Here is a 23006-nt window from a genome sequence, read left to right on the forward strand (position 1 = left end):
GAATCAGGTCTCTGGTATAACCACATCAAAACCACTCCCCTCTTCCTCGCCCCCTCTCCCCCATCAACCATTTCAGATCCCAAAGCTTGAGGTGCCTCAAGGTTAATTCCCTCCTTCCTATTTGCTCAGGATTCATTGAGTGGAGTAGGGTAGAGTGTGACCAGCCTTCAGTCCCACCCAGCACAGCAGGCACCACACAGAGCACTTCTCATAAAAAATGTCTTCTTGACTAATGAGGAGTTTGCGTCTAGAGCTTCCCATTCAAGCTCTATGCAGGATGTAGGGAAAGAATTACTTCTGGTAAGAGATCCCTACTACTTAGCAAGGCCTGCCTGCCTGCCTTCCTTCCTTCCTTCCTGCCTGCCTGCATTCCTTCCTTCCTTCCCTTCTTCCTTTCTTATCCCTTTTAAAAAACTAATGGGAATAAGGAAAACAGCTATGGCCTCAGTTCAAGGGAGCACATATTTCTAATTACCCAAGACCTGGTTATTTTTTATGGCTCTATTTCTATAGCAATGCTGAAAATATTATTTTTCATAATTACATTACAATTGATTTTCAGCCCATTAGAAACAGCTGGTAAAAGTAAATCAACATGTATTTTTACAATCTAAAGTGTTCCTAGGTGTTTATTTTGTCCCTGATCCCTTGGCCAGCCCACGTGTTTCCCGTGTGAGCTGCTTGCGGCCAGCGCGGGGCCAGCTTACCTGTCAGGCAGATACCCCTGGTGCTGTTGCACAGGTCCACCATCACTCGGATCTGCGGGGAGAGAGGGCGGTTAACAGCAGTGCAGGAGGTAGTGGACCCTGAAACTTCCCCTTTACAGCAATTATAAAAGCAACTGTAAAAGTTCACAGAATGACTTCTGGAGAATATGCAGAAGTCTGAGGAAAAGTTAACCTAAAACTGAAAAGAAACCTTTAAAAGAGCTATTCTTTTAATATAAACAATACATCTATCAACATCATCAACAGAATCTCCTCGATTTTTATCAAACTCTGAGAAGGCAGAGGATGGGGAAGGAATCACCAAGCCCAAATCCAAGCCAGCACCCCAAGTCTGAAGGGCTTAATCTCTGTGTCTGAATAAGGAGGGCTGGTGAACTTAGTGCTTAGAAGCAAGCACTTACAAGCTGGGTGAGTACAAGTGAAGTCCTAAACCATTCAACCCTTTGGTTTCCTCTGAAAATGTAGATGATCTAAGTACCTGCCCTTGAGGGCTGAGGCAGCACCACGCCTGGCATGTGGAAACTGCCTCTAGTCAGTGATTCTCAAGCCACATGGACACTGCCTACTCACGCTGGATGACACCTGCGGTGGACGGTCACTGCATCGTGGTACCAGCCGGACACCTGGTTCCCACACACCAGTCTACACTCCTTCCCCCACCCATTCTCCACGCTGCTCCTAATGAGCGTCACAAAACCCAAATCTGATCGGGTCAGCCCTGATTCAAACACTTTTCTGATTCTTTGCTGCTCTAAAGGTAGAGCAAAATTCCTCCTTCTCTGGAAGATGTACATCTTAGGATTGTTGTGAAGCGTAAGTTATTATATGTGAAGTTCTTAGAACAATGTCTGGCATTTAGGAAGGGCACACAAAAGTGTTTCCTATTTCGTGGAAGAGGTAGAGAGTGTGGATAGAAGCTTGAGTCCTAAAGTCAAACTGCTGGTGTTCAAATCATGGCTTTGCCATGCACAAGCAGTGTGACCTTGGGGAAATTACTTAACTTCTCTGCTGTAGTCTCCTTGTCTGTAAATGGAGCTAATAGTACCAGTCTTACTTATAGCATGGCTATGTGGATTAAACGAGCAAAAATATGAAATACACTTATAACTGGGCCTGGCATCTGATAAGGACACTCTTTTATGCTACTGTTTTGATGGCTCCTTGAATAGGCCAGAAATGACTTAGCTAATCTACCCAAGAACTTTCAGTTTACAGACAGTGCTATTTTTAAACCCAAATAATGTGGCATTTCAAAACTGTGGGAAGAAAACTTATTAGTTGAGAAATGAAGTTGAGACAACTGGATGGACATCCAGGGAAAAACCAAAAAGCTGGGTTCCTACTTCACTCCTTACACTAAAAAAATTAATTAAGCAACACTGATCAAAAATTTAAAAGTTAAAAACAAACCAGTGAAAATACTGAAGGAAACTGTGGGGAAAATATTTATAATGGCTCTAGAGTAGGAAAGACATTTCTAAGAAAGAAACAACCCCTATACTGTATACGGAAAGAATGTGATAAATTCTAATAATTAAAAATTTCTGCAAGAGGTAAAATACTACAGGCAACAACAAAGGAGAAACACAAACTTAGAAAAATAATTGCAAAGGGCTTGTATATAAAGAGCTGTTACAAAGCAAAGGAACAAAAAACCAAAAGGAAAATGGGCAATGGACTCAAACAGGAAGTTTGGAGGAAAAAAAAAAAAAAAAGAGTGCCTTATCTTCATTTATTGTTAAAAAAAGTAAATCAAATCATGAAATATTACTTTTAGCTCTTAGGTTTGTAAATAAAAAGAATAACAGCACATTTCACCAGGGTGTCAGGAAAGTAGCGCTCTCGTGTCTGTTGATAGAAGGGTAGAAAGATAGGGTTTCTTTGGAGGCCATTTTGACAATATTTACTAAAGTCTAAATGGATCTATGTTTTGTTCCATCTGTTACACTTTGAGATTTATTCTCCAGAAACACTCATACATGTGTGAGAAGATTAAGTACAAAGATGGTTGCTACAGAAATGTGGGTAAGAACACAAACTAGAAACAACCTAAATATTTTTCAGCGAGGTCTTGTTAGATAAAATGTAGCGTGTCCATACAATGAAATAGCACAAAAAAGACTAAATTTAAATCCATAAAGCTGATATTCCACGATAAATGAAAAAAATTACCATGGACAGAGCAGCATGTGTAACGTGCTTTCATTTATATAAAAAAGTAGTGGACACCAAAATGCTTCTATATGCTTCTCTCTGGCTGCTTTCAAGATTCTCTGTCTTTCTAGACTATTTCTGGAGAGAAACCTGAAAAACCTCAAATGGGGGGAGTGGAGAACCAGGGTGGGAAGGAGCTGTACTAAGCATGATATGCCCTTTTGTTTTATTCAAAATTTCCACTGATTACTCTCTCAATTCAGCTCTTTTCAGTAAGAATATGTTTTGATTGGAAGGGAAAATTGTTTTGTCTTCTACCTAGGTTTATTGTTTGCCAGGAGATCCAGAGTACTGTATTCACTTTTTGTCAGGTTTATCAGCAGGTACTTATTGACCGCTTTAGAAATTTATTCTGAAATGTATCCTACATACCACCAAAGTATGAAACGTGTGTCAACAGTCTAAAGATGAATAATACAATGAACACGTATAGTATAAACCACCTCCAGCTAAACAAGTGCCTTGAAACATCCCAGGTGCTTGGAACATCGTCCCTGTAATTCAGCCTCCCCTCCCAGACCCAACGGCTCCCCGAGCTGAAGTATACTGGGCAGCGGGACTCTCCCTTTTGTACAGATAAGGACAGAGAGGCTTAGCCAGGTGATGTCACTCACTCAAGGTCACACAGCTTGCTCACTGCAGAGCCAGGCTCAACTCCAGGTTTCCTGATTCCAGGTCTACTGCACCTTCTATTATGGCTCTGATGGTTATCTTAACATAACCAGACAGAAGAAATTTTGATTCACTGCTTTTAGTCACTTTCATAAATGAATGTAATCAGCTGCACTACGCAATTTATCGTCGTAAAAAAAAAAAGTATAATTGTCCACTGAGAGGACCATTAAAGACTTCACAATGCTTCATTTGTTGCCTGGAGGAATCACGGCAGAAGTAGTTGGAAACAACAGAAGCATCAATAGGGAAAATTAACCTTTCTCTTTTACACTCAGCACTGGTCTGGGGTTGGCACAGCTTCTGTGAAAAATGATGAAGAGGGAGTTCTCCCTTCCTGACCTTTTGGCTTCATTTATATGCAAATGTCAATTTAGACATTTACCAGTAAACTGTGTTCATCTTCACTCAGGAATATTCTCTTCACAAACTTGGGCTAAGTTAGATTGTATCATAGTATGAAGAAGTGTGGCCATAAGAAAATCAGAAACTTTTTTTTTCTTCTGGTAATAGTAATAAAGAGTTTGGATGAAAATAAGAAAATTCAAAATCGAAAGTCACAGAATCTCGCTTGTCAAATTCTGGAGTCACATTTGGCATAAAGGACTTCCTAAATTCTGATTTAAGATTTGAAAACGGTGAAGTTGGAAGAGGCCTTAGAGCTCATTGTCCTGGGGGTGTCAGGAGGACCCACCCAGGAAGTGGCCCTGTCCCTCTAGAGGCCACCTCCCACCACTCTCCCCACCTCTCGGCTCCAGTCACACCGGCCGTCATCACGGGTCTTTGCCATGCCTTGTATGCTGTGCCCACATCTCCACTAAGGCCTCAGCTCAAATGTTACTTCATCAGGAAGGCTTTCCTTGACTCCCCATCTGAAAGTAGCCCTAGCAGCCACACCCCATAACCTCACCTGGCCTTTTGTCTTTGCAGAACTTTTATGTTGCTTATGTAAGCATTTGTTTATTACTTGCCCCTGCTCCCCAAAGTATAGAAGCGTTTTGAGAGCACAAGAACTTGCTGTTTTGTCTGTATCCCCTCCACGTGCATAGAGCAGTGCCTGGGTCCAGACCTAGAACTTTTCCACTGGGGAGACAGGGTTCAAGTAGGAAAGTACGTCAGTGGTCTCCAGGGAGGGCCTGCCTTGAGAAAAGGCGACAACGAATTGCTAACCTGGGTCTGAGATGTGAGAATCCAGTGGTGTTGAGAAGATGGCGGGTGAGGTGCAGGATAAGGTCCATAGTGGCGGTAGGAGGTCCCTCCCAACCCAGCCACACTGGGACACAAGGAGGACACATTCTGTGGAAACAACAGCGGCCACCCTGGATGTTAACATGAAGAACTGAGAGCGTGGGCTTAGCGCACCCCTGTCAGCACGTTGCTGAGGAGATGGAGTCATCTTCCCCAAAGAAACACTGTGGGGCATCAGGGGCATCTCCAGTGAGAAGACTGATGCAGCAATGCTCAAGGACAGATCACACTGCATGGGGGCTTGTTTCCAGCCTTGACAGTGCACGGCGGTGATGGGAGAGAAGACAGTCAGAATGCGTCCCATTAGTGGCCTGACCAGACCTTCCAGTTTTCTCTCGGGACTAGCATAACTCATGGAGCTTCGGCAATTCATGGACAAGGAAGGGATCCCTAGAGAAGAATAATAAACCTCTTGCTAATCTGGCATCAGATGGCTTGAGCTGGCTTTAATTCAAACTGAAAATAGGTGGGACATAATTTGGCAACCTCTAAGAGAAAGAAATGCCGGGAATTGGAAAACTGACTTGTAGGAAGATTATACAAGGATATCTGGACAAGACTGCTCTTTGCAGTATTGTTTGAAATGGTAAAAGCATGCAAACAACCTAAATGTTCATCAGTTAGGCACTTGTTAAGCAAATGAAAAAGAGTGAGGTAGACCTATGTGTATCAATCTGGAAGGACGGCCTTGGCAGACTGTTAAGTTGTTACGGAAACGACAGGCCAGTCAAGAAACAAGCACCACTCGGAGGGTTGGAGTACTCAGATGTATTACGCCGGCGGGCTCAGAGGGGCTTCTGCTCCGAAGCTCTGAGCACCTCCAAGACGTGCTCATGAGGTTTTATAGGTTAAAGTACAAGCTTGGGGTATTCGGCCAATAGGCATGGAACAGATTTAGCAGCATTATCATCACAAAAGTGGAGGCGGGGAGGCAGCAAACCAACATTCCAAAGCCAGATATGTATCTTTGAAAACACAGCTGCCTTGCAAAAAGACATGAACAGCAAACCAACACTAATTAACCTAGACTTACAAGTTAGTCTAGCTGAACTCAGATCAGTATTCCAATACTTAGATTTGTGAGTTATCTTGTTAGACCAGCCCAGCCTCTCCTTTACATTCCTAGACCTGTGAGTTATCTTGTTAGACCAGCCCAGCTTTTCCTTCACAAAGTGATAAAAGCAAGATACAGCCCAAGCCACATAACACAATATAACTTTTTGGTTGACAAAGAATATCTAGATATGTCTGAACAAGCACAGAGAAAAATTGGGAGGGTCAGGAACCAATTTACTGAGATTTTTTTCTCTTGGAGACTGAGGCTAGGAGATAAAAAGTGGATTTTTCACTTCTTGGTTTATATCATTTTAAAAGATATGTTGGGATTATGGGCGATTTTACTTTCCTGTGTTTTTAGCAAGTCAAAGAGACAGAAGAGAGTGTGCAAGCATTATGCGACTCCAAAAAATGGGTCTAATGACCCAGCTTTCCCTGGGAACCCAAATAACTGTTGCTTCTAGACAAATGAACATAGAATGAACTAGAATAGTCATCTAGTCTGGTGATTTTCAAATTATTCATTAGTCAATTATAAGATTTTTCTTTTGCCAAACCCCCAAATATAAAACAAATAAAATGGAGCTTCTCTGGGTTTGTGGTGGGGTTGTTACTTATCCGTAAAATGAGGGGCTGGACCAGATGATTTCAAACTCTGCTCCCATGGGCGGGGGAGGAGGGGGGGGGGCGGAGGTGGGAAGGGACACCCAGAGACCTAGAGTCAGGGGAGGAGGGGTGAGAAAGCTGAGGTCCAGAGAAAGCAAGTGAAGCAGCTGGCCCGGTCTCCCCCAAATGGCTTCAAGAGCTGAACCCTATTTTCCCCCATATCTACTTTTTCATACTGCTTAGGCTTTGCAAAAGGAGTTGTCTGAAATTCAATAGGAAATGCAAATTTTGGCCTTAGTTTACTCTGAATATGAATAAGAGATTAGCTTTTTACTAGTTGAATATGCGTCAATTGCAAGAAATCTCTTCTGTGCCAAAGTGAAAGGCTTAATCAAAAGTGTTTCGTCTTCATCAGAATGAATAGAGCTAAATGCGATAGGCTGCCACCGCTCACCAGAACACAAAACCTCAGGTGGTTGGCTGGCCACCCTCTTTAGCTCCCTTCCTCTCACCTTTACTCTCAGGACTGATTCATGAAAAAGTAAGAGAGCCAACCTGCCAGTCATCAGCAACTTGCTAAAATAATGTGTCCTGTCATGGCTTCTCTAAAGTTCCCCAACTACAGGTTCTGGTTTGCTGGGGGGAACACTTTAAATTCCAAGCCATCTTTCAGATTTGACCTATTCTGTAACTTAAATTCCATTTTTCTTAGACAACTGAATACCCTTAATGACTCTCCATAATTACGCAAATTGATGTTATTATGTGCATGCAAATGATTCTTTAGAAACTGCTCCAGGGAGATGAAAATTAGCCTGTGATTGACTTGAGATTCCTCGGACTGAAGAGACAGGGCTTTGAATGTGGTGGCCCAGCTGCTAGAAGGTTAGCCCACAGGTGTTGGAGGACTCCCTCCTGGGGTCTGAAGCTGGGGTCAGCTACCCTGGACTCATCCCTGTGAAAGGCAGGAATTCACACTGGGATCAAGATGTGGTGATGACCATCTGCAATCCCCCACAGGAAGGTGGGCTGTGCCTTGTGTGGGGATGAAATCCTGGGGCACAGCCTTCTTCCTACAGCCCCACAGGAAGATCAGCCAAAGGTCCAGGCATTTGTCAGCACAGATGAGGAAAACCCAGGCCATCCAGCATCAATGGCCTGGGGGCTGAGTGCTCCTGTCAGTTCATCCTGTCTGGGATCCTGAGAGCCCAGATAAATCCACCTTCCCCAAAGACCTCCATGTGACCGACTGCCCCTTTACAGCCCAGCAGCATCACCACGTGGCTGCCTGTTGGCACATTCTTTCACGCATCACTCTGGCTCCTCACCCAGGTGCGCTCTTATGGTGGGGACTGTTTCATCCTTTCCCTGTACGCCCCGTTTAATCATCTGGTCCCTTCCCCAGCATTAGTGTGGCATTGAGCACATAGTAGATACTCAATAAATACTTCATTACTGATTACTCACTCAACTGGGAGGGCAATGTGCTCTTCAACCAAAGACACTATTCCTTTTTGAGCAGCAGTTTATGGGAAACTGAACATCTAGTACATGGTTCCCTCCTTCTCTCTGTGCCTACTTGCTTAGGATAACTTTGTTTTGGCAAATACTCCACTAATCCCTAGAAAAACAGGGGCATGGAGATGCTGGGGTTATCCTATTAGGGTCCCTGAGATATGACTGTCCACCCCCACCCACATCGACATCACTGCAAAACCAGAAATCATTGATGTGCCCCTGGTCTGGAGGGAATACTGCATACCTTTCACACTGTCTTGAGCAGAGGCACCTACATGAGCTCTGCACCCAGGGCTGGTTAGGGCTGGGTCAGCCAGGCAGAGGCTGGGGTGCTGAATGAAAAGGCATCTCAAACATCAGTGAAAATGCACTGCCTTGGGGAAAACGTGCTATCACCAGCCCCTGCTGCTCTGCTAAAAGGAACAGGATAGGGCAGAGCCAGCCTGCCCTCTGAGGAGCAGGGTCTCAGACGACTTGTCCCTAAGGCATGGATTTTGCTGAGTAGGTTCTGAATTGCTGGAGACAGTGCAGCTTCCCATTGCCCTCCTTCTCACCCTGCCTCAGTCATTGCCCAGATTCTCTAATAAAATGCTGGACAAATAACTAACAAGTCATGGTTTGGAGTCCACCCACAGCCGTGGCCAGCCCTCTTGCATGCGAAGGCTGGGGAGTCACAGATGTTGAAGCAGCTCAGCTTGGGCTCAGGCCTCCTCAACAACCCCAGTTGGAAGGAGCAGTTCCAGCAAACGTCCTCACCCGATGTCTCTGGCAAAATAACTTTCAGCTGGAATCTGGGGTGGGGAACAGTCCAATGTGACATTCACTCACACTGGGGACACCCCAAAAATGCACAGGGCTGAAAGGTGTGGTGTGAAGAGCATGGATTTTGGAGGCAGACACGGCTAGGTCTGACCTAAGTGTCAATTCCTTCACTCACTGGCTCTGTGACCTCGAACAGGATGCTTTACTTCTCTAAGCCTCAGTGACCTGTCTGTAAATTGGGAATAATAATGATGATAATAATAGTGGCCACTTCATAAGAACCTTTTTGACATACATAACTAAAACTCTTAGCATAGTCCCTGGCAAGTTTTAGGTTCTCAATAAATGTTATAATCATTATTAACGGAAAAATACTGCAACATATGTAATATACAAAAAGCAAATAACTATCCTACATAAGGGGTATTTGTAAATTAGTAAGGAAAAGATTTTAAAGTCCTAATTAAAAATGAGCTAAAACATGAATGAACAAATCTCACACAATGAGAAAATTTCAAATCACCAATAAACGAATGAAAAAAATTCATCCTCACCATAATCAAACAGCTGCACCCCTTCCATGGTGTGAAATGAATGAATGAAATGAAATGAAATGTACACGGAATGGGAGTAAGAGCAGAAGAAAGATTAGTCAATTTGAAGACACAGCAATAGAAACTAGCCAAAATGAAGCATATGGAGAAAAAAGACTTAAAACGCAAACAGATCATCAGTGAGCCATGGAACAAATTTAAATGGCCCAATCTATGTGTAATTAGAATCCTTGGCTGGCAGGGTGGGCAGAAAAATATTTGAAGAAATAACAGCAGAAAAATTTCCCAATTTTAATGAGAACTATTAACTCGCATTTCCAACAAGCTCAACAAAACACAAGCAAAAGAAACATGAAGAAAAGGACAAAACTGCTTAAAATATGCAGTGAAGGGTAAATCTTAGGGGCGGCCAGAGGAAGAAAAGACACAATCCATAGAGAGGAATAAGACTGAGAACAGCAGGCTTCTCATTGCAAACAAGCAAGTGAGAAGATAGTGGGGTGACCTGTTTCAAGTACTGGAAAGAAAACATTTTCAACTGTATATGCAAAATAATTTTTAAGAATGAAAGCAAAGACTTTTCAGACATTTTCATGACTACCTATATTATTTATGCTCCAGCTAAAATGAACCACCTGCTGTTCAAGAGCTTCCTTACCTTCCCTCTCCTTCTGAAGTCCTGCCCAGCTCAGCTCAGATGATACCTCTTTCTTGAAACCGTTCCTGATTGCCCAAGTGAGATGTTATTCTTACTTCTCTTAGGATCCTGTTATCCCTTGCTTTGTGTCATAAGTGTTTGAGGATTTGTCATTTTCCTCTCACTAGCCTATACATTCCTTGGGGACTCCTTTCTTATTTTTCCCTATAACCCAAAGATTGCACCCACACTGCCCAGATCAGGCACTTAACCATTTGTTATACTGACTTACATTTTACTTAGTCACTAAAAAATTTCTTTTAAACTTCTTTCCAAGATATTTCTAACTGATTTAGAAGTACTTATTTATTCATTAGCAAATACTCGATAAGTCAAGTCCTGTGTTTATAAAGGTAAGACAAACACTCTAGGTGCAAAAAGCTTGCAATATGATTCATTTTATTTGGTTGTTTATAAAACACCTTTAAATAAAATAATCTGGATTTAGGGAGGAGCAGACAGACTCTTGGTTTGAGCCTCTCTGTGTTCAGGTAGTAAGTATTGTCATGCTCAGCATCTCCACTATTTCCTGGGTACATCTCTAACCGGGACCCCTCCAGACTCTGGTATGCAGCTGCCTCTTTGACCTTCGTCGCTTGGACATCTAATGGAAATCTCAGGGTTAACATGCCCACAATGGAACTCCTGATATTCCCCTTAAATTTGTTCCATCTGCAGTTCTTCTATCTCAATTAATGGCAATTCTATCTTTCCACTGCTTGGCCACAACCCTTGAAGTCATTTAACTCTTTATTTCCCCCCCTCATACCTCATATTCAAGCTGTCAGCAAATTCCTTCAGCCTGGCTGTCAGACATATACGGACACTCTCCACTTATCCTCTCTACTGCTACCACCCTGGCCTCAGACCCTGTCTTCTTTCCCCTGGATTATTGCAACAGCTAAATAAATGGCCTCCCTGCTACCACTGTCCACCCTCCCCACACACAGTCTAGTCTCATCACAGTGATTCTTCGAAAAGGTAGGTTGGGTCATATCACTCCATTGCCTAGAATCCTCCAAAGACTCCCCAAAAAGGTCAGTGTCCTTACAACAGCCTGCAAGGCCTTACATGAAATGGTCCTCTTGTCCCTCCTTCCCCCAGTTATCTCTCTGACCTCCTTCTTTCTGCCCTCTCCCACTTGTTCTGCTCTAGTCTTCTTGCTGTTCTGTGAGCTCTCTGGACACTCTCCCACTCAGGATCTTTGCACTTTCTGTTCCCTCTGCCTGAAAGCCCTTCCTAAGAGATCCACATGGCTCACTCCCTCACCTCCTTCAAGTTTTTGCTCAAATATCACCTTCTCAGTGAGGGCTTCCCCACCCACAGGACTTCCAATTTCATCTTCCTCTTCCTGCTCCCTAATCCTCAACCCTGTCTCATTGTTCTCCATGGCACTTATCACATTCTAATACTGTAGATGATTTATTTACTTTGGTTCTTGCCTGCCCCCTCCCTCCAAACATAAACTCCAAGAGGATGGGGATTTGTGCGGTTTGTTCATACTGTTTCTTGTGCATCCACAGTAGTGCGTGGGACATAGTAGGTGCTCAGTCATGACATGCTGAATGAATGAATGAATGAATGAACCTCTGACGGGTAGAGAAGGCCTGTAAATCAGTCTCACCAGTCCCTGACACTAACTCCTATTTGATGGATAGCATGAATTTCCAGGGAGGACTTTAAAAACTACTCTAGGACCCACCTCCAAAACTGTTAGTATGGCAAGAAACTAGATTCAGAAACTGGAAGATACCTCAGTCTATATTTGTCCTTGTGGAGTTGTGGATGCATTAGTAAGTGAAGAGGTTATCAGCTGAAAAAAAACACACAACCTAAAAATTGAGGATTATTCCGTGGATTTACTGAGGACTTAAGCCTAGGATATAGCCTCTCAGATAGCTCTGAAGGACTGTTCTAAAGAGGTAAGGGAGGAGCCAGTATATACAGGAGTTTTTGCAAAAACAAACGAACAAACAAACAAACAAAACCCAGGTAGTCAAACATCAAAAGATTATTGCTAATTCAAGAAAAACCAGACATCTCAAGATAATGAATTTAGTGCTTTTCTATGTGTGGGAAGATGCAAAAGTCCTTTGATATACACCTTAACCATAGGGTCAGTATCCTGTTTTTCTCCATCCTGAATCCCCTCAGGGTGCACTGTTGGGCTTGATGCTGCAACATCCTTTGTTTACTGATACGGCAGGTGACAGTCCTTGTCCACAAGTTATTCATCAAATACCTCACTGCAAGGAGCCGTAAGATATATTTACACAGATAAAGTGACTAAAGGTGACAAATTAGAGACCAAAACTGTACACAAACAAAGTTTTAGTTGTGTGATACAGACAATAAGTGCTAATAAGTGTAGAAGAGGTTAGGGGTGCAAGCGATGAGTGTTTTGAAGCGAGCTAAGAGTCACTTGTCTCCCCCAGGCCTCTAATGGAGTTTTCTGAAGCAGGAGTACTGAGGGAATAATCTTTCAGAACAGTTAATAACAATATTTTGTGCTCATATTGTTCCCTTCAACAAGCATCTTCAGATAACTTTTTATTTTTATCTAAGCACTCTTCAGCTTATAGTCAGAAAAGTATACATAAACCATAGCTAAGTAACTTGTCCATTGTTGGGCTAATAGACAAAGAATTAGTCCATTATCCCAAACTCTGCCCTTTGGCATTCTTTGTACATAGCAAAAACATTTGTGAACATATTTTGTCAACCTACTCCCTGCTCAGCCCCCTCCTCCCTCTGCACAGGGAACAGCTTCAAGTGGTTGGCCAGAAAATATCTGGAGGAGGACCTTGGGGTGAGATGCTCAACCACAAAACAACAACTGATGCCTATTAGCATCAGAACACGGCTGGATGGGACTGATGGTTTGACAAACATGCTATGCTATGGGTTCAAAAAGATTTGGTCAGTGAAAGAATGAATGCATGAGTTCACAACGGACATGAATAAAAATAAAAATATTTGCAAATTATGTTTAGTATGATTAACTTCCCTAAATCCAATATCCAAATGTGTGTGTGTGTGTGTGTGTGTGTGTGTGTGTGTGTGTGTGTGTGTGTGTGTATGATCCATGAACCAGAAAAATGACTATCTGGGAAACATTCTTTCTAGAGGTCTGTGTATTTCCCTGATCACACAAGATTCTAAATGTTGGAGTATTCCTAGAATCTGTCCTTTCTTTGGCAAGTTTTATTGATTTAATCTTTTTTGTTAATTACAAGGCTTCACTATTCCCTGAGGTACAGAAAGGAGGGATTTGAAAAATACTAAATATCAGTAACAACAAGCTAAGACATATTGAGTCCAGGCACCATGCTAAAGACTTCACATGGATTATTGAGTTGAATCCTTATGTTGACAACTAAGATAGATACTGCCATCATTGCCTTTTTACGGATGAGGAAACTGAGACACAGAGAGGTTGAGTGACCCGTTAAAGGTCACACAGCTAATTGGGGAATGAGGAGTAAACATAGTGTGATTCCAGTGCTCATTATAAAGGCTTTGGGGTCTGCCTTTTACTTTTTAGACTTGTAAAGACCTCTTTCATGGGGAAGATAGATTTCTTGGAAGCAGGAAATTCCCTGATTTCCCTTTCCCAGAATACTCTTTCATTCCTTGGTTTTCCTCCCTCTTTTTCCTCTCTTTTCATTTTGCATTCAGTCTCAAAGCAAATTCAACATCCTCACTTCTAAACTAACCCACTTTAGTGTTTCCTCAACTCTGCCCATGATGCCACCATCCTTCTGAGTAGTAGGTGGATCTGGATCAGGTGGCCCTTTTCTCTTTCTTGTATCCAATTAGTTACCAAGTTCAATTCATTCTTATTTCTTGGTATTTCTAGGATATATATCTTCTTCCCCATTTCTGATGCCACCACCTTAGCCAGACAGAATCGTTTCTTGCCTGAACTAATACAGTAACTTCCTAACTTTCTTCTTGTCTCTGTCTCTCTCCTCTGCAGTCTCTGCTGCATTGCACCACCAGACCCATCCTATAAAACCACTTTCTTTATGACTGAACCCTGGAAAAGGGTCTAAATTTCTCCAAATTGCCCATCAGATTCATTCTCAACTTCTCAAAAGTGGAAATTCTAGTCTATCTCTAACCTAGCCAACCCTAGTTCCCTTTCCACGGCCCAAACTCCCCAGTGCAGGAAGCTTCTTGCTCTTCCAGTCTTGTACCATGCTTGTTCCAGCCCCTAGACATTGGCTTAAGTTACGACCTGCACTTGGAATGATTTGCCCTCCTTGCCTGCTCAGATCTCACCAACTCTGCATCACCCACTCCAAGGTCTGTCACCTCCATGAAACCTTTCTTTATCACTTTAGTAAGGATCAATTTTCTCTCTTCTCACTGTAAAGGATTTTTCTCTAAAGGTGTCCCTGTTCAGAGGGATTGACTCCATGGGTCCTCAAGTGTTGCCTAGAGGGAGAGGACATTTTCCATCTTTGAGTGAAAAGAATTCCAGACTCCAATACTAATCCACTAAGGTACTGAAAAACCGGGGGATAATTCTGCAGTTGCTAGTTGATCACTTTAGTTTGGGTACAGTTATCCACATCGCATTTCCAAGTACTTCACAGTTTTCACATACAGCCCAGGCAGGGTCTCCAACGTTCCCAGCACTTTGATGAGTGCAAGAAACTTTCTGAGTGGCAGGATTGAAGGGGTTACTCTATCTATTGCATTCAGAATAAATTTTGCAAATAGCATTTTAAATGATCTTTAGTTGGCCTTGTTGTTTTAACTCTACCTTTCAGTAAAGAAAATTATGTCTTGAACTTTAGTTAAACTAGGAGTAAATTACATCTACTTAAAATACCGAGCTGTTAAAACCAAAATTGCTACATAAAAAGAGCAACTGATGGGCTGAAAAATGCTCCCTTTGTATCAGAATCACAACCTAAAAGCTTCCGCTTGTTTTACACCACATGGCCTTTAGTCTGTAGATAAAATGAATGTAAATTAAGCTTGAATGTCAACTAGATTAAGCCAAGGATTTTTTTGGTAGGGGGAAGGGAAGGAGAGTTTGAGGAATGTAGAGGAAAAATGTCTTTTTTTCTTCCTCCCGGATAAGTATGTTTTATCAGATCTAAAGACTGTCTTGATGGTTGACACATAGGTACCCACACCCTGGAGAACCTGAGACCCCTAGGAAGTAAACTGCTCTCTCTTCTTAAAAGTTTTTTGCTCTTTCACTCTTTTTTTTTTTTTTTCCTACCTTCCACTCACATTTTTTCAGTTTTCTAAATGAAAGTATTCAAAACTTCTTCTAGGACTGCCACCAGTAGGAATCAAGAGAAGTGAAAAACAGCTACGCCAGTCAGAAAGTGGGTGAAGATGACTCTCTCTTAGTGGGTGTCATCAGTGGCCATGAAGAAGGGGTGAGGTCCCAGGAAAGCCAGAATTGCTGAAGAAGCCCTGTGGTCATATCAAGGCTAATTTTGTTTTGTTTTCAATGACAAGATGATTTAGGTTGGTGTGATGCCAATCTAGGCTCCAAGAGGCCAAATATTACCCTTAAACAGCAGCTGATAAAAGCATGTATGAACAGACAACTTGGCGTTCTGAAGGAACTGAGATAGTAACCCAGAAACAAGATGCTGAGAGCATGGGGCAAGGAGGGCTAATGATAAAGTAACAGTGATCAATTTCTGTAACAGCAACAATGAACACTTACTGGAATCCTGAATATACCAGGTGCTGTACTTTACCTATATCACTCCTCTTAAGCCTCTTAACAACCCTGAGGGATGCATACTGTGATCTCAACCTTACAGAGGAGGAAACTCAGGCTTGGACAAGTTAAAAGACTTGCCCAAAGTCACCCAGCTACCAAGAGATGGCCCCAGGATGTGAATCCATCTGACTCCTGGGTCCATACCACTCATCAGCACAACATACCTCAGGGAAGTATCAAGGAGAGAGAAATAAAGGAGAGAGAATTTGGCTGGGAACTTAACCATGAAGAAGGAATTCCAGGTCACTCAACTTAAGGGCAGACACACAATGGCTGAAGGTAGGAGCAGAACCACGTGGAGGTGAGCCTGGGCCAGTCAAAGAGAGACTGTAAGACAAGGGCACCAGGGAAGATGAACAGCCCCTCGGCACTGGGAGACCCATGAACTGAGTTGTTTTGGACCTCACCCAGAAAAGGTCCTCCACCCAAGGATCTCTCAGCCTGTGGTCTAGTAGGCAGTGGTGCAGAATGACAGGCAGATCTGGGGGGTTCTGCTGTCTCCCCAGAGTGGAGTGGTACTTTTCCAGGGGGGCACATGGTTTTGAGTTCCAAAGGGAAGTATCCATTTTATCCCTGGCATATGGCAGTGAAGGCTGAAAGAAAGGCAGGGAAAAGCAGATAAAGATGAGACTGGACAATGAGAAGGTCCATCCTGTTCAGACTGCAAAGGCTCAGCAGACTTGTCTCACTGCCCTCATCTCTGCTGCTTTGGCTAAAAAGAGACTAGGAGCTTTCTGATAGCTCCAGGATCTGAGAGCAGGTCCAGACAGTTTAATGCCATTCATGTGGTCAACACAATTTCCTTGTTCTCATGGGTCCAGATGCTCAGTCTTGAACCACTTGTTTCTTACAGAAGTACTTAGAGAATCATGACAACTGTACATCTACACTGAATGTTTCATTTGCATGTTTACAAAATATGTGTCAGTGAAGAAAGTGTCTGAAGGGTGTAGCTAAGGGGCCACCTCTCTCTGGTCTTCCTCACATACCATTGTGACTCGACACACACGTTAGGTATATGGGTGTGTTCCCAGTACCAACACCAGATGCAGTCTCAGCAGAGATGTGGCTTCAAGTTCTCTCTTCATTATACCTGGAAATGACTTCTGACATGCAGACTAACCCCACAGAGTCAGGTGTGACATCCCAAGTGCCCACAAGCACATGCTGCTACGAGGAAGGTATGGAAACCCACCTCCCAGGCTCTGCATGGGGGTTTATTACTTTGGCTGCCCTGTCTTTTTTTGTTCTGCTGTATCAAACCTCTGAACTCTCAGCAAGGCCCACTCCATACTGCAGGACCTGATGGGGTGTAAGTCTCTTCCCTTCAGCTGAAGAGAACAGACGGAATGTGAAACAAGACCTAGATGTGGGGATAAATGGGGAGTTAAAAGCTGTCCCAACACTGACTTCTCTTGACTTAGGAAGTCAGCCCAGAAGGAACAATGCTTGAAGGCCCGCTCAGCTCTACAGCCTCCCTCCAGGGTGAAACTACATTCTCAGGTCAACTCTGCCCTGGACCCTGCCTCCTTGGGGGAGGTCTTAAACCCCAGGGTTAATCTAACGCTAGAACAATGCTAATTTAGTGCCTGGGCTCTCCAAAGGAACAACCCCTAGTATTCCCTCCGTTCTCATGGGTCACTGTCTAAATGAGGGGCCAGCCAGCTTTTTCTGTAAAGGACAAGACAAAATATTTTAGGCTTTGTGAGCCATATGGTCTCCGTTACAGCTACTCACTTCTGTGGTTGCCATGTGAAAGCAGCCAGAGACAACACATGAACAAGTGGGAATGGTTGTGTTCTAATAAACTTAATTTATGGTTACTGAAACTTGAATTTCTTATAATGTTCACATGTCATTAAACATTATTCTTCTTGTGGCTTTCCCCCTAACCATTTATAAATGTAAAAAACTGCCATGTCATGAGCTACACAAAACGAGTAGCAGGCTTGATTTGAACTTAGGCCACATTTTGTTGACCCCTGGTCTAAATCCTCAGCTTTTACATGATGGAAGTGACCCAGTCCAAGGGGTGGGAAAGGCTGGTGATCCCGGTCAGAGCCCATTTAGGGCCTTCAAGGAAATACAGCATCCATGCAAACAGGAGCTGTGACTACAAGTAACGTGATTTTTGTCCCCTGTAAGCAAGGTAATGTATAGATCCATACAAGTGCCTCGCAGCAGTCATCATGACATCAGCTCTGTTTGCTACAGCACATTATTGCTTAACATAACTGGAATCTCCTCGAGAAGGACCCTCAGAATCGGAGCACATGCTTCTGAAAAGCCACAGTGACAGCAAATCTCCAGCCATGGAAGGTGGAGTTGGATGTTTAGAAACAGCCAAAAACAAACAAAATGAAACCCAAACCAAACCAACAGCAGAAGACCATCTCCACTTAACCAACATTGATAACAATGGCACAAATAATACTGTCTTTTCAGAATTGGCTGGGAAAATCAGCGGGGCGGGGTTGTGGTAGAACTAAGTAAAGCTATTTTTGGTTCGAAACCACTCATGATTATGAGAAGCTTGCTGCAAACTAAGCTTGGAAGTCCTAGCGTGGCCTCTCATAATGTGAGTGTTGTTTGGCCAACACACTGTTAGCCAATTAAAAAGCATTTTGGCGGAATTTTTGTCAATACTTAAAAGCCAAGAAATTTCACATAAAAAGTCAGGTTTTTTTTTACTTCTCTTGACAAAATCAAACAATCAGGCACAGGGTTCTCGTTCTTGTGCAGCAACCATCAGCAAAAGCCTCCCCTTCAGAAAGAACGCACGAACCTCAGGCTGGCACAGTCCCGCCTGTGCCCTACGGCCCCCTAGCCTGGTGGCAGCTGCCATGTAACCTTGTGCTTATGGCCTTTCCATACAATAAGAGTAACGCAATCACATGGTTCAAAAGTCAAAATAAGATACAAAGCTATGCAGGGAAAGGCTAATTTCCACCTTATACCCACCCTCCCTAAGTAAGCACTTTTGTTAGTTTCACTTATTTTTTTCCCCCTTCTTCCTTATGCAAGGTAATACAATGTATGTTTTTCTGTGACTCGTTTTTATCACTTAAAATATATCCTGGGGATTGTTCTAACAGCCATACATAAAGAATTCACTCATTCTTGTTTTATCTGGTATCTTAGTGGGTGTGTAGGTCAGTTTACCTAACTAGTCCTGTACTGATGGACATGGGTTGTTAATAGTCTTTTGCTTTTACAAACACTCTGCAATGAATGACTATATGTGCATATGTCATTTCATAGGTGATACAGTCTGTTATGCAGGACAAATTCCCACAAAAGAGATTACTGGGTCAGAGGGTAAATGTAGTGGTAGTCTTTCAGGGCATTCCCAAATTGCCTTAAATTTAGGTTGTACCATTTTGTACTCCAAACAGCAATGCAAGAGTGTGTCTATTTCCCTCCAGCTTCTGCAACAGGATGTTGTCAAACTTTCAAAGTTTTGTCATTCTGACAGGTGAAAATTATTTCAGAGCAGTTGCAATTTGCATTTTTAAACCAAGGGTTCTTCTCCTACATGTTTAAGAAAAATTTGTAATTTTTTCCCTGAGAACTCTCCATTCCATATTCCTGTCAGATTCCTATTTCTGTTGCAGATTTCCCTATTAAATTTTTTTTTAAATCAACTACTAGGAGTGCTATATATATTCAGAAGATTAGCCCTTTACCTATGACATGAGCTGCAATTATTTCTTTGCAGTTTGTCATTTATCTTTTGCCTTTATTTATGGTATGTTTGTTTTTTGTTATTTGCCATGCAGAAGTTTTGCTGTGGTTCTGTGGGTTTTTAAAATGTGGTTAAATTCACTTATTTATTGTTTGCAACTGGCTTTTGAGTTAGAGTTTAAAAGAAAGGTATTCCCCATTTCAAGATTAAAAATGAATTTACTCGTATTTTCTTCTAGCAGTTTTAGAGTTTCACTTTTTAAATGTAAATCTTCAATCCATGTAGAGCGTGTTAAGATGCACATGGTGAGAAGTAAAACTTTCTTCCTACCGGGTGCTCAACCCGAGATCTCAGGCAGTAGGCTAAAGCTACCAGGACGTCCGTAAGGGTGAGACTTGAAGAATGAGATGAGAGAGCGCAGCTGATGGGAGAAGGAGTGAGAAGAAGGGTGGGGAGGGAGTGGAGACTAAAAAGAAGCAGCATCACCTGCAGGAGCTCCTGGCAGATGGGTTTCCACTAGTGGTCTAATTCAGCGGTACCTGGGCTTTCTTTTGTTAACTTTTCTCTAAAGTACCCACTTACACTGAAAGATTTAATGTGTTTGGCTGTACCAAACTAACTGTACTTAAGTAATAATTAGTTATGTTGCCCTTTTAACAAAATTTCAGCTGCCAACCAGTTTCTGGTCAGAATGTGCTAACCAGAATTACCATGCTGAGTTGATGTACTTTCAGCCAAAAGCACAGAACTTTGAAGTATTGGTTGGCTTGAAAAGGCTCATCTTTGGTAAATGAGCCATTTTGGAAGACTTTTTGAAATGCTGAAATTAGTCTGAATATAGCAGTGTAACCACTGCTCTAGAATAGTGCAATTCAAAGTGGTTCTCAGACCAGTAACACTGATGTCAGTGCGAGCTTGTTACGAATGCAGAATCTCAGGCCCCAACTTAGACCTTCTGAATCAGAATCTGCATGCCTTCCTGATGACGGTCAGCTTCAAGTGGGGTTGAGTTGGGGATAATCTACAAATGCTTCTCAGCCTGATGAATGTAATGTTTCTGCTCTTTGACCTGCAACAGAGCAGGTGGTGGTAGTTAAATCTAGCTTTCAGATTGACACAGAAATGAGCCTCTGTTGCGTTCTCTTGAGTTAGTTACTGAACAGGTTGCAATTTGGATACACAAGCCTCTACTGTAAAAGCAGGATTAAAAATATAAAACATTGTTGCTCAGATGCATCCCTCTTGGAGGGCTTCAAAACCCCCTCAACATGCGTGGTGGAGAGCCAAGAGAATGAGTGAATTCCCCTAAGATTTCTACATTTTACATAAGTCTTTTTGAAATTTTAGCTTGGGCTCAGATTTTTAAATCATAACGTGGATAAAAAATGAATCCAGGGATGAAAAATGTGATCTTTCTCAAAATATGTGTTTGAAATGTGTAGTACTTCCACGTAGTTTCAAAAGCACTTCAGCTCGTGTAAGATAGTTAAAAGCTTCTATGGTAACAGGATTAGTGGATTTATCTTCCAGAACCTAGGATCCTGAAGTATACGGCTCACACTTGACTAGAGGTGATGGAACTGAAATCTTTGTAATTTTAAAGTGAAATAAGTCCATGGTGGTTGTAATGGATAATGAAATGGAATAGGCAACTATAATGTGATGTAAATGTAATTGTTTAGATAGTTACTGAGTTAAAATCAGCAAAAGCAGAGAAAGTCAAAACTAGAAAAAAGATTTTTGAGCCTTTGCTTTGAAGACGTCCTTTAGAGCAGTGTTTCTTAAATTTTTGGGGGTGGGGGGAGTACAATGGAGTTCCTTTGAAAATCTATTGAAAAGCTATGGACTCTCCCCAGACGCACATGCCTGTGAGAAAATACATTGACATTTTCTAGAGTTACACAGACTTCTTGGAGCCGGAAGGAAGAACCTCAGCTTTGACACTGCACTTCAAGAAAATTGCTCTATGCTGATTTCTCCCATTTGTAACCGGTTTAGATTCGAGTAACTTCCTCCGCAAAAAAAAATCCGGGGATTGTTAAAATTAGGGCTGACTGTCTTTACTTACACCGAAACTTTAGGTCGGCAGTCTCCTGGGGCTGGGCTGAGGCCATATGAAAAGCCAGACTACTAGATTATGCCAGGGAAAGAGTCCGTTTACTGAAGAAGCCTGTGCTCTTTCAGCAATGTTACCTCTGTGTTCTTAGGGGGCCCCTACCAATCGCACAGAGACCAGGGATCGCTGTGGCTCCTGTCACACCAGGAGGTGAAAACTTGTGTCCAAAGTTAGGAAGCAGGCTCTTAAAAAACACTGCCTACTCCCCTCATTTATCTGCAGATGAACGACGTCAGAGGTGGAAGACTTACCCCTTCACCCCTCCCCCACTTAGCAGATGAAGAAACTGACCCTAGAGGGCTAAGGTGCTTGCCAAGGTGACCTCCCCAGCTGGACTCATACCCAGGGCCTCTCCCCATGGCACCTCGCCGTCTGGCGAGGGAAGGAGTGGACGTTCGGGGCTCTCTCCCTGCACTGTCGGCTGCCCATCCTGGCGGGGGCGCCACAGGGAGTCCAGCCCCCGCCTACCGGCACCATGGAGTAGGTCATCATCATCAGCATGTCGTGGCTCTCGGCGCGGATGTGCTGCGAGGGCTCCCCGCGGTGGCTACGCTTGTTGCGCGCGGCGCTCCCGGGGTCCGGGGGTGGCGCGGGCGCTCGACGCGGTGCGCGACTCAACTCCGCAAGGAAGGCGCTCAGGGCGCTGTCCTCGCGCTGCTCCCGGCCCCGCTGCGCCTCCAGCGTCCTCAGCGCCACGCTCAGCTCGCGCCACTGGCACAGCGCGAACACCGTGCCCGCAGCATTGAGCGCCGAGAGCAGCGCCACGGCAGCCAGGGCTCCGCGCATCCCCCAGCCCGCGCCCCGGGGGCCTCGCTCCCCGTCTCGTGCCATGTTCTCTCTGCACACCTCGGGTCGGGTAGGGCTCGGCCGCCTCCCGCCCGGGGAAGCCTTTATACGCCGTGGGCAAGCCGTGGGCTGGTGGCAGCGCCGTGAGTCACGCCGCCCTTTGGCCTGACTGGCAGGGCGGGTTGGGGACAGTAGTGGTGGCGCCTGAGCAGCCCGGAGGGACAGGCGGGCGGAGAGGGGGAGCGAAGCAAGTGGCGACAGCCCGCGGAGGAGGGGCGGGCAGGGCTCACGCTCCCAGTGCCCGGCCAAGCATACCAGCAAACCGGCTTCTCGCTCCATTCCCATCCCCCACCTCCCGCCTTGCCCGTGGGCATTGCTGTGGCCCAGACGAGCAGAACAAGGGTCAGCAGACTGAGGGGGAGAGCAGGAATTCTCAGGGCCTGAGAAGTGGCTGGATTCCACCCCTTCCTCCCCCGACACTGCCCTCTCTGGAGAAAAGGATCAGCATGCCCAGATGCCAAGGCGTGTGCCCACTGTCCCTGGGAGGTTTGCTCTGGGCTGGGTCCCAGGCTGCCTATCATTCCTCCTTGCAGTCACAAGGCCTTA

The 23006-nt window shown here is 43.9% G+C and overlaps 1 protein-coding gene across 1 annotated transcript in view; it reads right to left on the minus strand.

The window, feature by feature from the left end:
* The window catches only part of GLDN (gliomedin), a 53430-nt gene extending 30810 nt beyond the window's left edge, over positions 1 to 22620 (minus strand). The window contains exons 1-2 of the mRNA XM_010977179.3: positions 22083 to 22620; positions 708 to 759 (exon numbers count right to left, since the gene is read on the minus strand). Of these exons, the coding sequence (XP_010975481.3) occupies positions 708 to 759; positions 22083 to 22445 (415 nt within the window). The 5' untranslated portion in view covers positions 22446 to 22620. The remainder of the gene's footprint in view (positions 1 to 707; positions 760 to 22082) is intronic.
* Between the last annotated feature and the right edge of the window lie 386 nt (positions 22621 to 23006).

The sequence above is a fragment of the Camelus dromedarius genome, chromosome 5 (genome assembly GCF_036321535.1).
Source record: "Camelus dromedarius isolate mCamDro1 chromosome 5, mCamDro1.pat, whole genome shotgun sequence".
Taxonomy (NCBI): domain Eukaryota; kingdom Metazoa; phylum Chordata; class Mammalia; order Artiodactyla; family Camelidae; genus Camelus; species Camelus dromedarius.